Genomic DNA, 18307 nt, shown 5'->3' with positions numbered 1-18307 from the left:
AAGGGAGCGAAACAATGCTCCAAGAGGCACAGATAAAAAAGGCTAAGAATTAACCCTCTCCAATACTCCATATAAAATGCGGTGTACTGGATCCGTGGTAAAAGTGACTATGTAAAGTTAATGGCAACTTTACCCTTTTGTGGGGGACAGTAGTCGGCCCCAGAAAATGGAGTCGGTGGGAAGTCTAAGACAACCCTGTGTCACTGCACTGGAGGTGCTTTGTAACACACAGAGTGGGGCTACAGAAGTGGTGTACTCCAGAGTCCACAATCACAATATCAGTTGAAATACACATGGCAAAACACAGGTAAGAGTGGGGGAAAAGCTCACACTCTTACCAGGTGGAAAAAATAAACTCCAGAAATCCAGCAAAGCTGCTGAGGGACTCATTAGGTAAGGGAAATTAGCCATCGAATAAGAATTCTCCCTAACACTTGAGGTAGTGTAAGGGGAAATTAAAGGTAGGCCACGTTTCCAAACCCCGTAAATCCAAATCAGCTTTTATGTCGGCCGACGAGTCGAGAGTCTCCTCGTCGGAAGACGTCCAGACGGTCTCGGTCCCGGAGTGGTTCGCGCCACTCGTCCTCTTCGAGGCGGTCCCGGAAGCAACATCACAGTTCACCTTCCTTGTCCTCGTAGGATGAAGGCTCTTCAAAAAAGGTGTCCTGCTCCACTAAATCCTCTACCCCCGAGGAATAGTAGACGTTTCGGGAGCAAATGGTGCTGATTTTTTGGTCTCGCTGCACAGTTCCGTCTGTGCTTTTGGTTGAATCCGGCAAGGAACAGTCTCGGTCCGATGCACGTGTGCCCTGGGGCCCGGGCAGCAGTCGAGGTCCCGTTCGGACAAGGATTCAGGGAATCGCCAGAGACATTCCAGGTTGCGGTCTTCGTCTCCCACGAAACCGTCGAAGCCTGTGAGGCTGTCGAAAAAATCTCTATGCTGTCGGCGCCATGTCCATCGAGGGAGTCGGTCAGGGATTTTCCTGGAGTCAGACCTTCGAAACCTTGAAGGTCTTCGCCTTTCACGGCGTCAGCTCAGTCTGAGCCGTCAACGCCATCGGTGCCTGCTTGTCATAATTTGCTGTTGGAAGCCCCCTGAGGCTGTTGAATCTCCAAGAAAGGCTCCAGAGGAGTGTGCCACTGAAAAATATCTGCGACGCTGCAACGTCGTCTTCTATACACAGGTTTGTTAAGCGTTACTCCCTGGGTTCTTCCCATGCTCTGGTTGCCTATGGTAAGGCAGTGCTTTACTCTGGAGAAGGGGAAAGAATTTACACATACCCAATTAAATGGCAATCATTGTTACTGCTTTGGGAGTCTGTCATAAATGAGGAATACGTTGGAGGACACAATCCATTTGAAGAACAAGTTACTTACCAAACTGGTAACGTTCTTACGACTGGATGTTCCTCCAACGTATTCCTCATTGCCCTCACAGCCTACCCCTCTAAAGAATTTCCCGTGCCTTTACAGCTTACGTCCCCCAAGGCTAAGTGCAGTCAATGCTGGGTTCTGGACATGTGGGCCATACGTTGTGAGGGGGGAAAAACATGAACTGAGGCTACGGACGCTGTGCGTGCTACTTTTAACATCCACGGAGGCCTTTGAGGGACACCGACCTGACGACATTGACACAAGGACGCCCTCTGCTGAAAATATTTCCAAAGCAGCACAGCTGTGGACATTACATGTCATAGATGAGGATTACGTTAATAGGAACATCCAGTCGAAAGAGTTACCAGTTTGGTAAGTAACTTGTTCATTTCTCTTGCTTCCCAGCGGTTTCAATTAGGTCATCAGAGGAGTACTTCGTTTTCAGGTTCCCTGAACAAGAGCTCAATGGGGCTGAGTTAGTTTCGGAATTCTTAGCATTCGAGTTGCTGACCTGTACAGGGCCGACAGCAATTGGGGGTGTTAAATACCAAAGTTCTGATACAGTAGGCGGTTTGGCTTTAAAGTTTGAATTGCCGAGTGCCGGCGGGGAAGCAGGAAGGGGCATTTCTGTCGCCATTTGCAACATCTGCTCATGCAGCGACTTATTAGAGTGCTTAGACAAACTTCGTAAGCGAAGCATTTTGAACCAGTTTGTAGGGTCACCACAACAAAAAAGCTCAGCGGAGACTGCGCTGGAGAAGTTAATTTCAAACAATTACATTTACCTTGTGATCTGCAGTGAACTTCAGTAAACCACTCATGCTCCACTCTCCGGAGATGTTCAAACAGGCAACAATTGGAAACCTGCATTGCTATAACTGCACAAAAGTGAAGTATATTATGCTCAGAAAATATTACACCAGTCTGCGAGTCACAAAATTAGTGTGCCAGAATTGTTGTCTTTCTCCTTTTCATTTTTATAAATGTGTGGTCAGTTTTGTACCCTACAAGTTGACAAACTTCAAACAAGTAGGGAAATTCTGTGTTCATTCTCTGGATGACAGTTTTTATGTTAACTCTTAAAGGGCAACACAGGCCCCTAATATTATTGCAGGAATGTTGGTATTCTAAGATGTTGATTTTAAAATATATATGAATGCAAATTGTAGGCTAGGTGGTCATTTAAAACCTAGAGGGTAGATTTAACATGAGCTTTAGTGGCCAGTGGTTATTAGCGTCAGTATAGGTTTACAAGAAGAGAATGTAAGTTTCTGATGCTTGTTAATCTGCTTAGAATCACATGCTGTGCATATGGTCCGACATCCAGTGGTAACCGCAGAGTATTGCATCTTGTCTTTCGGGGGATCGAAAGGGGACGTCGGCATAGGCGAGTCTGAAACACTATCTCTATCGTGACGTGTGTAGTACCCAAAATTCCTCACGCGCCGAGGTCCCTCAGATTGTTTTTTTCCGCCCAGATAACTGGTCGCCCTATAGCGGAGCTCTTCATGAGACATTGTTTATCTTCCCGAATTGTCGGTTTAATCCCTGCTAAGTCACTTCGCCTATCAAGAACATCTTCGACGAAGGCTACGGGGGAATCGTCTACGGCTGTGGGTTCCGGCACCTAAGATCCGGCGTTCGGACCTTCACGTGGTCGGGCCTTCTGGCCGGCCTACACAGTAGGGAGAGTGGGCTCGGGGTTTGCCATACTGCTATGATGTCTTTCCTCTTTTCCACTTCTTTCCTTTTTGGTCTGGTCACCCTTCCCTTCTGCTATGGAAAGGACTCCATTTAGATTCTGCCCTGTGTGAAGGGTCAGATATCCGTGGAAAGACGAGCACACGTCGTGTAACGCTTGTCTCCCCCTAGAGCACTAAAGCGGTGTTCGGCGTATAAACGCCTAAACGTAAAACCCTTAAGGAGCGCTGGTTGAAGCGGTGGGTCGCGTACGGAATGTCACGCATGGAGCCTCCCTCCCCTGCCGCGACACCAGCCGAGAGTGACTGGGGTACATCGGATGACCAAACGTCCAACGCGGACGTTATAGACCTTGAGGCGGACTATTCTAGAGCCGCCACGCCCGTCCCCGACCCTTCCAGGCTCGACTCCGGTCTTGCTACAGGGACTACACCCGGTGACAGTGGCGTACAATTGCACCGCACAAAGCACACAACCCAAGCGCCCTCCTCGACAACTTTGTCGAAGAAGGCGAAAGCGCCATCGGATCGATCTGATCCGAAGCCTTCCCCGCATCCGCAGCAGCGCATGACGACCAGGCTTAACAAACATAACAAGGGTGCTACTCCCCAAACTACACACGCCGAAGTTTCTGAACAAGAAGCTTCGACGAGTTTCACAGTTTCCAAGGCCCGTGCAGGCCCGAAAACTACGAGTAGGCCTCTACCCGAGAAGCCATCATCTGAGGCGTTGTCTCCTGAAGATTCGGTGACTATCAGTAAGAGCATCAATAGGATTGCTACGGCGGTGGGCCTAGTACCGGTTTCGCCCACAGTTATGGGCCAATCCGCCGAAAGGTTTTCCACGGATTTGGAAGACTATCACGAAGACTCTTAGGAAGAAAGCCAGGTACCCCTCTCAAGCACCCTGAGGAGATCCTCTCAACAACTTAGGGCGGAGGACCCGGTTCCTGCTCAGCTGGGTCCATTTGGGTCATCCAAGTGGACCACAGAGCAATTTGAGGGGTATATGGATCGGCTGGAGCAGTTTTTCAGGGATTCTGATCAACCTCCGCCGAAAAAGCTCGGGTAGACCCTAACCCTCAAAAACAAGTTGCCCAACACCTAGATGTTCAACACTATGGTGATTTATCAAGAAGATGTCCAGAAAGACACGTATAGAGACATCTATACAGAAGAAGAGGAGGCTTCTTTTCTGGACAATTATGGGGAAGATCAAGGCGCAACGGACAACCGGGAGGACACCCAGCAGGATGATCACAATTCTGATATCGTTTGCCTCGACTCTCCCCCATCCACACTGGTTCGACAAGCTCCCCCGGTGTTTGATCAAATGGCTTTCAACAACATGTTGAAAAAAGCAGCGGAATTCTTTAAAATTGCCACGCTTGAAGCCTTGCCCGAACCGGATTTCGCGGAAAACATTATTGACAAGCCTCCGGCAAGCCAGTCTATCCCTTTCTTGAGCTCTGTAAAGAGACGGCTGGCCCCTTCCTTACTCACACCCGCTCAGACTAGGGCTGTGAACCCAAGGGTCGAAAAACCTTTCCGGCCCTCCCCCCACCGACTCGCTTTATATCAAAGGGCACGCAATCCCAGACTCGCTGGTGGTGACCAACACAAGCAAGAGAGCAGGGGTTCCCCTCGCCACGGGAGAGTCACCCCCGGACAAGGAGTCCAAAAGGTTGTATGCCTTAGGCAAACGGGTCACGTCGGCGGCGGCTTATACCGTCCGGATTGCCAATAACACAACGTTACTGGCAAGCTACGTCGACGCCCAATTGAACCTACTCCAGGAAGGCCTTCAGGAGGTTCCGGAACCAACCAGAGCCAAGCTTCTCGCCATTGTCTCGGAGGGCGAACTTGCCCATCAAAATGTTGTAAAGAATATGCTTGACTCCGCAGAGACAGCAGGCAGGTCTCTCGCACAGGGTACTCTCCTAAAGAGACACGCATGGATGCGCACGTCGGGCTTCAGGCCTGAGACCCAGGCATCCATCATCATCATCAACCAACCCATAGAAGAGGCCAACCTCTTCGGGAAGGCCGTAGACGATGCGTTGGAGACAGCCAAGAAGGAGCACGAGACTATTAAGTCGCTGCACCAGATTTCCCAAAAACCCTCTTCACAGAGGGGCAGCAATTCTCGGCGGTCCTTTCGAGGACAAGCCCGCGCCGCTCAAAATAATTTCGGCACGTGCAACTTCAACTCAAGTCAACCAGCTGCAAGCCCCACTTACTACCCCAAGAGGGGTCAGAAGCGCGGAAAGAATAGAGGCAGAGGCTCCAATTCCAGAGGTGTGTCAACCTCGGGTCAGAAACGACCACCAAGTTCAGGTCCCCTCCCATGTCTCCCCGGCCGGGGGGCGATTAACATCTTTCCTCAAGGCATGGGAGGGGATAACTTCAGACCAGTGGGTATTAAAGACGGTCGCCCACTGTTACTGCGTGGAATTCACCCGACCCCCACAGTTCAGACTGCCGAAACATTGACGCCTTTCACCGAAACATCTGCAGATCCTAGTCCAAGAGGTGGAGGCGCTGCTGGGAAAGGACGCCATAGAAGCCGTCCCGATTCTTCAGGTAAACGAGGGTATCTATTCAGTATACTTCCTTGTACCCAAAAAGGATCTCACCATGCGTCCTGTTCTAGACCTGCGCCCAGCGAACAAGTTCATAAAGCCCCAGATGTTTCACTTGGTAACACTGCAAGAGGTGATCCCATTGCTAAAACAAGGGGACTTCATGACAACATTGGATATGAAAGATGCATACTTTCATATTTCAATGCTGCCAGCGCACAGAAAATTCCTAAGGTTCGTGATTCAGGACAAACACTACCAGTTCACGGTACTCCCCTTCGGCATAGCCTCGGCGCCAAGGGTGTTTACCAAGGTCCTGGCAGTGGCAGCAGCACACCTGCGCAGACTTTCAGTTCCAGTTTACCCTTACCTCGACGATTGGCTCATCACGGGGGACTCATTCGACGTTTGTTTTTCGAACACCCAAAAGACAGTAGACCTACTGTTCAGCCTGGGATTTTCTATCAACGAAAAGAAATCCAGCTTAGTCCCCAGCCAAGTAAAACAGTTCCTGGGGGCTCTAATTCGTACGGAAGACGGTCTAGTCTTCCCTTCCAGCGATAGGGTTTAGAACATGCTCTCTCAAGTTCCTCAGTATGTAGCCAGTCGGGAGGTGACGGTACGCAAAGCTATGCGTTTGCTAGGAATGATGGCGTCATGCATATACTTGGTCCCCCACGCGCGCCTGCACATGCGTCCCATACAAGAGTGGCTCAACAGCCAGCGGTGTCAGGCCAGCTGACAATGGGAGGATCTGTTAGTTGTCTCGTCAGCCCTCGTTCTCTCTCTGCGGTGGTGGTCGAGGGAGAACCTCTTGAAGAGGAAAACCTTCACCACCCCTGCAGTGGAAGCCACTCTCACGACAGACGCATCTCTCACAGGGTGAGGGGCTCACCTGCTTCAACAGAGAGTGCACGGAGTGTGGTCCCCTCAGGTAGCGTCCAACCATATAAACCTACTGGAGCTACTCGCAGTGTTCAAAGCATTGAAAGCCTTTCAGGAGCAACTGCAAGTGAAGACCGTGCTGGTCCTAACCGACAGCACAACAGCAATGTATTACCTGAACAAACAGGGGGGCACTCACTCTCCAAGGCTATTCAAGCTGTCCCAAAACACCTGGATAGGGGCTCTCAAACACAAGATGTTTCTGATATCCCAACATGTTCCAGGGGAACTCCATCTTCTGGCAGATGTACTCAGCAGAGATGTTCCTCTGCCAGAAGAATACGAATGGCGTCTGCACGAAGACATTGTTTCCAACGTCTTTGCAGAATGGGGGTTTCCAGAGATCGACCTGTTTGCTACTCAGGAGAACGCCCAATGCCCAGATTACGCCTCCAGGTACCCCCAGAAACGATCCAAGGGGAACGGTCTCTGGATATCTTGGTCGGGGAAATGTGACTCCCCTTCTGAATAAGATACTACACAAGATGCACCAGGAACCATCCACCATGATTCTGGTGGCTCCCATGTGGGCCCGTCAACCCTGGTTCGCGCACCTGATGGAAATGTCCCTCTCCCCACCAGTCAAGCTGCCCTGCCCGTACAACATGTTGTCTCAGGACAAGGGGGAGACTCTGCACCCATGCCCACAAACTCTGAATTAAGCAGCCTGGCTCTTGAGGTCAGAGTTTGGACATCTGCAACTCCCTCAAAGATGCATGGACATACTGAGGGAGGCAAGAAAGCCTAACACACGTTATTGCTATGCCAGCAAATGGAAACGTTTTGTCATCTGGTGCAGTTCCAAAAGCGTCAATCTCACAGATTGCTCGCCTTCACACATTGTGTTATATCTAACCCATCTGTTGGACTCTGGGTTAGTGTTCAATTCCTTAAAGGTTCACCTAGCGGCGTTGTCAGCCTACACCACGTCACAGCAAAAGGTGTCGTGGTGGAAAGTACCTGTGATTAAATCCTTTATGGAAGGGGTTAAAAGAATGTATCCCCCCATCACTCACCCAGCCCCTGGGTGGGATTTAAATGTGGTTTTAACTAGGCTCATGGGACCCCCTTTTGAGCCTATGCATAAAGCTAGTCTGAAAGACCTGACTTACAAGACAGCCTTTCTAGTAGCTATCACTTCTATCAGAAGAGTTGGCGAACTACAGGCCCTCTCGGTCTTGGACCCCTTTGTTACAGTCCACAAAGATAAGGTAGTTCTGCGCACTCATCCCAGATTTGCGCCGAAATTTATTTCAAAGTTCCATGTGAACCAGTCAATCGAACTACCCACGTTCTTCCAGAGACCTACTAACATAGCCGAAAGAAGCCTTCACACACTAGATGTGCGCAGGGCAGTCATGTTCTACATGGATAGACCCAAACCACTGAGGAAAACTAAACAATTCTTTGTTTCAGTGGCAGCTGGTAGAGAAGGGGACCCTGTCTCTAAATCAGCAATATCAAGGTGGATTGTCAAATGCATCTCACTGTTACACTCTTGCAACGAGAGAACTGCCCTTCAAGCCTCGAGCACATTCTACTCGAGGCACTGGGGCATCCATAGCATTCATTGCAAATGTTCCCCTAGAGTCCATTTGCAAAGCGGCAACCTGGAGTTCTGTACACACCTTTACAAAACACTATTGCCTAGACACTCATTCTAGGTCTGATTCTCAGGTGGGACAAGCAGTACTAAGACATATTTTTTCTACTGTTCCTTCTCACAACCCACCTCCAACTCCGGGTACTGCTCGCTAGTCTATGCAGAGCATGTGATTCTAAGCAGATTAACAAGCATCAGAAGACATGCATTACTTACCGTAAAAGCATTTCTGATGATTGTATCTGCTTAGATTCACATGCGCCCTCCCTGCCTCCCCGCTCAGGGTGGAAGGAACATAGACTTCTTACTACTTTCTCTCTTCATGTACTCACTCACTCCCTCATGGCAAAACAAAATACAATCGGAGGGACCTCGGCGCGTGAGGGATTTTGGGTACTACACACGTCACGATAGGGTTAGTGTTTCAGACACGCCTATGTCGACGTCCCCTTTCAGTCCCCCGAAAGACAAGATGCAATACTCTGCGGTTACCACTGGATGTCGGACCATATGCACAGCATGTGAATCTAAGAAGATACAATCATCAGAAATGCTTTTACGGTAAGTAATGCATGTCATACACTCTATAGCTCAGACCAGTTAATTTTACCAACTTGTTTTTACTTGTGGAGAAATTAAACCCATTGTATAAGTCAACCTTAAATGTACATACAGCCCCCACTATCTTCCTATGGTTTAAAATGTGGTTTAAAGATCTTGATAAGCAGATGGCGTTTCCACATTCTGAGACTGTTTTATTAAGCAAAAAGGACAATTAGTTTTCTAGGGTTACTAGTGTTTGCATTCCTTTATTAAAAATATTGAAGTACTGTGAACAGCCAAAACATAGTACTGATATTTAACAGAATATAGTACTGATATTTAACAGAATCTCAGTTGTTAGATGAGGCACCCAAGAACGCTTGCTTGTTAAAACCTGGGTGTTTTGAAATGGCATGTTTGATGCGTGAACCAAGTAGAAAAGAGAGCAGTGTTTATTAATGATTCAGCTACGTCTTAGTGCTTTAATTGAACTCTGGGTGAAGAGGGAATATAGCTTTCTCAACTCAAGGCTTATATGGGGAAGGAGGTGCAAGGACATTAATTGTTTTTGAAGTTCTGTGCGCATGTTTCTTGCCCTACTCAAAATTCCAATAATTAGTAGTCAAGGAGTTTTTACACTCAAGATCTGGCATTGATAAGGTGTTATTCTTCCTTGTTATGTTGACATTTTTTGTTAAAGTTCAAATGTATTTTTTTATAGTAATTTTCTTTTTTTTGTGTGCAGATGATCAGGAACTAGTGTTTGTGACTCATGTTGTAAATCCATGTCACTTCTACATACAAAGATATTCTAAGAAGAAAACTGCAAACCAGTTGGAACAAAACCTTGCACTCTACTGCAGCACAAATTGTGCACCTTGTCTTAACGATGTATTGGTACTAGGTAACAACTTTTTACATTTTTGGTTTTACTGGTCCCGGAGAGATGTCCCTGCAAATGGGATGGTTTACTTGAGTTATATGTACAGATCGTATTTTTAATGAAGCCTTTTTAAATGCAAAATACAGAAAGTAAATCTCAACACAATGGAGCGTTACACAAAAGTTATTTCAAATACATTAATCAAGTGTATTTCTCTTTTAAAGGCCTTCGTTCATCTCCACTCCTCACTGCCCTCCTTCAGCTACCGCTCTCATTTCTTTCCAGTTATATGTTCTTAAACTGATCTTACCACTCAACTCTGTAGAAAGAAGCTGACATAAAGGTGGTACATTGGTTGCTAAAAACGTATATTTATAGTTTAAAAAAAAAATGCTAATCCCTTTCTTCTGAGAGGGGGTTTCCTTCCTCAAACTAATACTAAAGGATATATCGGAATCTCTCGAAATCAAACTCCACCGTCCAGTGTCACACCATACTTCTATCACTTAAACAACAACTAACGATTAATCCAACAGAGTTCCTTCTTCGGGGTCTTGAGCATTTAGTGTCCTTCTCCTGCCTAGTTTTGCATACAGCTTTTCACATACTTCTTTTTTTAGGTCTGGTTGTATCAAGCTTTTCTTGCTTACTGCCAAACTAATAAAGATACTTAAAAGAGAAAGACCTTGGTGTCAGTCAGCTGCTTGTCCAGTGGAGCAGTGTTAGTTGGTAAGGGGTGTGTTGAATGCTTCTTTAAAGTGCTTGTTGTGCTTCCATGCATCTTTGTACATTGAAGCGTTTCTTCATGTGAGCTGCATCACATTGTGTTTGTTCTCGTCTTTTTTGGCATCATTTTACATGAAGGGAGTCTCCATTCCTGCTTCTGCACAAAGCAAAATACTGTTAGACCTAGTCAAAAACATGCATGTTTTGAATGTTTGTATTAAGTCTATTATTGCTCTATTATTGTACTATGTCCACGTTTTAGTACTCTTAAAAATAATTAGCTGGTATGCAGGGAATACATAAGGAATTAGTGACTTGACTGCTTATTTAGTGATAGCAATATCAGCAAAAGTTAGCTTAATTACTTTAAAAAGCCACATATAGCTGGTAATTACTTTTGAAAAAAAAATGTGTGGGAGTTAATCTTTGGGGACACCATCATTATCCCATACATATTAAAGACACTTAAGACCTTCTCGGTGTACAGAAGGTAATTTACTATATTAAGTTGTATCATGGGTCTGTGCAGCTGGACGGACCTCTGCGCTGCATGTGTAGAGGGGTGCTAATGAGGCGGGTGTTGGGAGTGACTGCCTGTAGATGTTGGCAAGTATATCCAGTGCTGTTAAAAAGCTATCAAATCTTACAAACCTTCACCTTTGTGAGGGACACAGAAAAAATATTGCAATTTTATTTGTATCATGCATTAATTTTTAGTATAATATGTTAGATGAGTGTTTAATACTCGAGGAAAAATACAAATATTTATAAAAACTATTGCTCTAAACATAATTTAGCGGCTCTTCAGAGAACCGAGTACTAGGTCAGGCAGAGATAAAATTTGGGTGACATGGGCTGGGATTTAATTTCTTTAGTAGCTCTGCACTTGGTCCAGAGAACTCCAGTTTTCCGTGGCCCTGTGTGAGAATGTCATAGAGTCCTGTTTTTCTTGGAATTCAGGGTTTTGTACTTTTCCTACATTTCAAAGTAAAAACTAGAATCCAAAGGAAAAAATAGGACTTGATTGGCCACAGGAAACTTGATGATCTCACCCACTATCCCACGAAGAGCAGCATTGAGCATGGTCTGAGAGAGACGTTTGCAGTTCGGTTAGATAACCTATTTTTGCGACATATGCACTAGTAAAAATTCCTCTCTCCAGGCAGGACTGCTCTGTGTGCAAGTGTGGATTTTTGAATAATTAAGCTGACTGCTTTTTTTTAGATCTGCCATTATTAGATTTTCAAGCTTCACTCAGTCATTGTGAGCAAAGCATACCTGGTGTAGCTGCACACTTGGATTCCTTCCTTCCACAGATTTCTCATCTGATAATCTATTTGCATCGTAGATGTTCTTCAGAAACATTTTCGCCACCAGGGGGCACAGTGCGACAGCACACAGGGCATTTATATATCGAGGCGCTGCATCCTGTGACCTCTGTTCCTTATTTCCCCTCACTCAGTTTGCTTCGCAAAAATGCACTTTGTTTCGTTGAGTATAAAGCTGAACCTGTGAAGGCCTCTTGTTCTAAACTTTTGGCGTATTGTGGTTGGTAGATGTCTGTATCGGATTCCCACAGCATTTGTCTCTACTGCCTGGGGGAGAAGCATGACACTCAATATTGTCGGTGTGCCAATCCATGCATCCCAAGGCCCTCTGAGAAAGGGTGTCCAAACTCTACCCATATTTTAACAAGGAGAAGAGTGAAGGAGCGCAGTAGAGGTCGTGTATTTCGGATCACTGGTCTGAAGAGCGATACTCCCCATGTAAAGATAAAAAGAAGCAGTACTGCAAGGGGTCTCGTTTCACGAGTGGTTCTTCTATTGTTGAAGAAGAGGAAGCATTGTTCTTAGGACTCTCTGGCGATGGCCCCACAGGTACTGTTTTTCAGCCCAATCCTCCCCGAAGCAACGGGAGACTTTCGTCTGAAAGTCCTAGACATCTTTGCCAAGACCCCGGCTGCTTCGACCTTGATGCCGTCAACTCTAGCAGAGCCTACTGCATTGTCTCAAACCGACATTGACTGTACACGCCTAAGGACTTTGGCCTGGAGCCCAAGGGCACCAATGTGCCCTGGGGCCAACAGGCACTGCCTTTGGGCAGCAAGGCCTCAGCCCTGGCCCTACCCTGAACTACAACAGAGCCCCATCCGGAACACACCCTGCTTATATTGAGGCCATTTATGTCTTAAATGGTCTATATTTGGATGAAGAGGGGCACTTAGTTTCCTTTGGATAGGGACCTATGTGCCTGAGAGAAGAGGGACTTCACAGAGGAGCTTTATGTGGAGGGTGAGGACCTGAAGGGCCTGTCCTCAGATCTTCAAGAGGCCAGCAGGCTTAAAACCTCTCCTGAACTGGATATACCATCTTGCACCCCAGGAAAGCCTCACACCATTTCAGAGGCTAATGACTAAAGTTGCTGACACCCTAGGGTTAGCCCTGGCCAAGCCAAAGGCCCAATTTGATCTTACTGATATCATGGACTATGGACTGAAAGAGGAGAACTTGCTGCCGTTCAATCTAGCTGTGGAAGCTCTGATGCTGGAGGTGTGGGAGGCGCCCCCCCTGTACACATGTGATCGACAGGGGGCTGGTGAAGAAACACTGCCCGGTCCCCTCAAATCAGTCTTTCTTGTCCACCCATGCATCACCAATAGCTTGGTGGTACAGGCAGCCATATCCAATTTGAAATCGTCCACGTTTCCCTCTCTTCCCCCTGACAGAGAGAGTAAGAGCCTGCACGAGTGAGGCAAGAGGGTGTTCGCTTCTGGCAGCCTTGCTCTCCAGGCTGTGAAGCCCTCCTGTGCATTGGGGGAAGTTCTCCTTAAGCTTCTGCTCCACATTGGCCTCCTTGAAGGTGATTTGAAAGTGGGGTTTCTAGCCATTGTACAGGATCACAGAGTCTTATCACCAGATTCTGCAGTTGAGACTCGATACAGAGGACTGTGAGCCAATCGATGACCACTGGCACAGTAGTACAACATTACTCGTGGATGATGACATACAGGCAACGCTCCTGGACATGCCCTTTGATGGGCATAAACATTTTTTACTGTAAAGCTGCTGATGATGGCTTGCAGAGGTTTGAATCCTCTAAGGTGATGGCTAAGTACTTGGTCTTCACTGTGCAACAGCCCTCAGAGCTGTCCAATAGTGGGGTCGAGGTTTTTGCCACTCTGCCACTTATGCTTTCTGTGGGATAGGTCAGGCTGCCCCAAGATGACTAAGGCAGACGCAGCATCAGCTGCTAACTCTTCAGCTACCCAGGGTGCAAAACTCCTGTGAAAGGATCTTCTGCCAAAAGTCAGGAATTCCCTGTTACGCTTACAGCACGTTAAACAGGGTTATAGTCTCCCCTCCATTCAGCATCCTCCAGACCACTTTCCTCACATCTATGCCTTGCCTCCGCACCCCATCCTCTTTGAGGCTGTCCGTCAGCTTCTCTCAAAGTGTGCAGGCGGACATTCTCCATGCTTGCAATGAGGTAAGAGGTGGTACTAGTGGGCCGATTCTGGATCTGAGGTTGCTGAATTTGTACCTACGAACTTACAAATTGAAGATGGCCTCTGTAGTTCAGATCCTCCAAGCTGTCGAACTACAGCTCTAGTTGGTATCACTGGGCCTTCAGGATGCATGCTTCCACATTCATATTCATCCGCAGCACAGGAGGTACCCGAAGTTTGTTGTGTGCCCACATCACTACCACTTCAGAGTTCGGTTGTTTTGCCTTTCTTCAGCACCAAGGGTTTTCACCAAGCTGCTGGTAGTGGTGGTGGCTCGGAGTGTAATTCTGTCTTTCCCTACCTAGATGACATGCTCGTCCGAGCATGCTCCCCAGACCAGGCGTTGGCACGTGTTCCTGGGTGTGCAGCCTATTGCACAGCTTGGGCTTTTCCATGAACTTCAGAAAGTCCCAATTTTGCTGGGACTCAAACCCAGGTTGCTTGGCTTAAATGGCTAACCCTTCACCACTGGACCACGAGAGTCCCTTTCAAAGAGCAAGACAATCCTGCCTAGTTTAACCAAATAAATATGATGTGTTTGCATCGTTCGTAGGACTGCACAGTTCTATGAATGCTATACTAATACAGCAAGCAAGCCTTTTATTTTATCGACCATAAACCTTTTGGAGAGAATCTCTCCTTTGAGCTGATTTTCCTGGTTTGCAGCCCTTCCACTAGGTGGGTGAGTGAGTTCCAGGTGTTGTCTGTTAAACCTCTAATTTGATTTTCTCCAATGAGAAGCTGATATTTAGAGTGAGATCCTCATTCTCCCAAAGGTGGTCTTGGATTTTCTTCTCTCTGAACATCTGGGCTTTTGTGGGGGATGTACCACATTGCACACTGGGCGTCAGCACAGAATTTATTTCTGTGCAATCATCATCCACTGCAAACTTGCTTGAAATTGCCTTACTGCTGCATCGTGTACATGGTGTGCCTAGCACCATGCTTTTGAATCTTCTGGACACATTATGTATGGAGCTACTTTTAATTGTAGCAGCGTTTCGAACACGCCGAACTTTCGCCTTCCTCTGCCTGCTCTAGCAACAATGACCCTGCTGCTTCCACAACCTGCCATACATCCGAAGTACGGCAACAGACGGCCACATTAAGGAGGTACCATCATCGTCCGTGGGAATCTTTAATGCATTAATTGACATTTTATTCATGGAGTGCTCATACATCGCTGACCACCTTCCATTTGTATGGTTGCTCCCAGACACTTGACCATCGCCGGCTTCTCCTCTGCTCACCATGCTCATTCTGATTTTCAGTCTATCCCTACATCTTTTCTGTCCCGCCTGTACCTTCTCTTCTTCTTCCCCCGCCCCTCACAATAGTCAATGCTCTTTCACGGTCAGAAATGTCATTGGGCCTAGTATGATTGTTTATTGTTTGCTCCTCACCTGCCCCAACCCCCCTCACCCCTATCCTGCTCTAATTTCTTGTCAATGCTCTTGCACCATCAGAAATGTCGTCAGGCTTAGTATGATAGTTTATTTGCCAATTCTTAATGTCTCAATGACTTGTAAGAATGTGATTATTTTCCCTTGCTCCCTCCCCCACCTTGAAGCGCTGTGAAACTTTTCGTGTATAGGCGCTATATAAATAAAATATCAATATCCACCTTCCAGCGTGTCATTCCAAGGCAGAGGAAGACTTCCATTGGCTGTACCTGGTACAGGCCATCAGCTACTACGTCTCGTACAAGAGAGGGGTTGAGGAACATCTACCAACGCACAAACCCAAATGCTCTTTTGTGCTGGCCACACCATCAATAACAGAGCTGCACATTTGCGCTCTGTGTTTTTGGAAGTGTGCGGAAGGTATGGTATCAATAGTAGACACATACATAATGGATACAAGTTTCAAAAACCTTTCATTTACACTTTTGATTGGGACGGTAGAATTCCTAACTGGCCCTAACTCTAAAATGGGAGTAATCTCGACCATTAAACAGTAACGGAAACGTCCAAGTCAGTCTGTTAAAAATGAAAAGGCCTATACTATGAAAACCTAACCTTGCCCTCTTAGAATAACAAATGTGCTAAGGAAATACAAAATGAAAATAGTGTATCAAAAGGAAATGTCAGAATGGCTTCAGCACTAACTCCCTTCCCCAGATTAGACACCACGGGGTCTAGAGAGTCTCCAATAACAAAGGATGGGTGGACGGGCACAGTTCTGTCAGTCTTGCACACTGTAAGTTACTGGTACAATTCAACAGTTAAATCTTTGGCTTTCAATTTCTAGTAGTTCAATCACTTCTTTAGGCTTCTCGCGCCTTGCCATCAATACTCTGTTCATATTTTCTCGAAGTTTTGCACAGGCTTCCCTCTGCGGGCTCAAGCCTGTCTCTCCTTCGTGGGGGTACCCTTCCCCATGTTTTTATCTCATATATCTTTTCACTGTCAAAGACTTTCAAGACTGCAAGGAATCTATATAGACCTCTGCATGACTACTTCAACCACTTTCAACAATCCTTCAATTCACAACCAACATCTTGTTGCACCAATATTTCTTGGTACTTATGATTCTCACTCTCTTTAGTCTGACCTCTTGGTATTTGTAGCTCTTGTCCTTTTAGTTTCAAAGTTTGTATTCAACACCAATTGGCTCTTGGTACTTTAAGTTCTTTTTCGTAGTTCTTATTCTATTTTACTGGCCTTCTTGTCCTTTTTTTTTCTCCAAAGTTCTTACATTTTACTTTTGCCCCCTTGGCATATTTCACAGTTTACAAATATCACTTTTCTTCTTATTCACCTTTCTTTCCTTTTACGACTTTCGAATGTGCGAGTTCCTCTTGCAGGACCACTCTGCTACTGTGTTTCCTTTTCTTTCAACGACTGTTATCTTTGCATTTTTCATCTCCTACGCAACTTTCAATTTTCAAATTACAGTCACTTTCCCTTTAACATCAACCAGAATTTTGTTTTCCTCGATAACTCAATGGCTATGTTGATTGGATTTCTTTCATCTCTTTCCTGCAGCTCAGGGTCATTACCAACGCCTCTTTTGCTCCTCCCCAACCCCGCTGTACACCCGGGAGGGTCGCGGGCCGCTTTCTGGCAACTTGAAGGGTTCTTTCCTCCGGTCACTTACCTTTGCATTTCGAATGGTCACAGCCTCCGGAAAGCATGGAAATCTTGCCTGGCTTGCTCTTGATCCTCTCCACTGTCGATCAGCCCGTTGGCCTTCCACCTTGCATAGCCAGGTTCGCATCAGCCTCAAGAGAGCTGTTCCTTCTCATACCCAGCCTTGATCAAAGTGTGCCTGTGCATGCCACCTTTAATCTTTGCAAGGAGTGCTAATAAGCGTTCATTGTACATTGTTAGTTACATGCCTGGCTCTGCCTGGCCTCATTACAGGGACTGGGTCAATGCAAGTCAGGGGAGGTAATCCTTCTATCCTCATTCCTCATATTCCTTGGTGCAGTCCTTTTGTCACTACAAAGTGGGGCGGAATTATGGAAGTTGTAGTTTCCCACAAAATAAACAGGGATAGGGGTTAAATGGGTTGTGGAAAAAGGGGCATACCATATCTTACCATTGGGTGCTTCTCCCCCTCTCCACGAGAACCCCCTACCCAGGTGATCCTCCATCGCCTGTCTACCCACAGGATCGGAATCCAAAAGCGATGGCCTTTCCTTGGCCACCTGAGTATGGGATTGCCAGGGACTAGTTTGTGAAACACCCTCTGGTTGTTCACAGAAGGCTGACCACCCCACACCTCCCTCCAGTGCAGTGGGCCTGTGTAGCCGTGCCACTCAAGGTCCAGTGACCCGAACTACCAACATCCCCGCTCTGTGCGTGCTCATTTACATTTAAATGGGGGAATGTGTCAAAAGAAACCAAGTCCACTTCAAAACTCCAATTGATAGCTCTTGTTTTGGCTCAAACTGTACCTACATGAGAATAACCTACCCATTTACTGATGGGAAGCCCCCATATAACCCCTCCCTCCCTGTCCGCCAAACACCTCTTCCCTTATGGTAACCTGACTCTGCACTCATGTGAAAGCTAAGTGCACCCTGATGCCCTCTTGTAACAGCAGAAGGTACTGCGGCCTAGGTGGAGAGGGCTGTGAAAGGCGGGATTATGCTGATAACGCCAAGAAGAACCAAGCTGGGGACACACCACTCTAGCCATCACCATAAGGCTCTGAGTAGGCACGAGAAGCCAGGGTTCAAAGCACACTCTTGAGTTGCAAGTGCCTGTAGGTCTGACCTATTTTTCTGCCTAAAGAACCTGACCGTTCGGGATCTAAGGGCCAACCCGGAGCATAGTCTTTGCTCCACTCTCTGCTGGACCCTGAGAGGGCCAGGACCATGGTATTTGCTCCACTCTCTAAAGGCCCCCTGAGACATCCAGGAGCATGCATTTGCTCCACTCTACTGGTCATTGGGAGAGGCCGGCCGGCTGGCCCAGCTCCTTTTTCTCTCCCTATTGC

The 18307-nt window shown here is 46.9% G+C and overlaps 1 protein-coding gene across 1 annotated transcript in view; it reads left to right on the top strand.

The window, feature by feature from the left end:
- RNF17 (ring finger protein 17) overlaps window positions 1-18307 on the top strand; it is a 3777565-nt gene that overhangs the window by 1150695 nt on the left and 2608563 nt on the right. The window contains exon 15 of the mRNA XM_069639339.1: window positions 9493-9651. Within this exon, the coding sequence (XP_069495440.1) occupies window positions 9493-9651 (159 nt within the window). The remainder of the gene's footprint in view (window positions 1-9492; window positions 9652-18307) is intronic.

The sequence above is a fragment of the Ambystoma mexicanum genome, chromosome 7q, assembly GCF_040938575.1.
Source record: "Ambystoma mexicanum isolate Mex_15411 chromosome 7q, UKY_AmexF1_1, whole genome shotgun sequence".
In the NCBI taxonomy this organism is placed as follows: Eukaryota; Metazoa; Chordata; class Amphibia; order Caudata; family Ambystomatidae; genus Ambystoma; species Ambystoma mexicanum.
The sequence above is the reverse complement of the archived record's forward strand: the minus strand, read 5'-3'. Positions and strand labels throughout refer to the sequence as shown.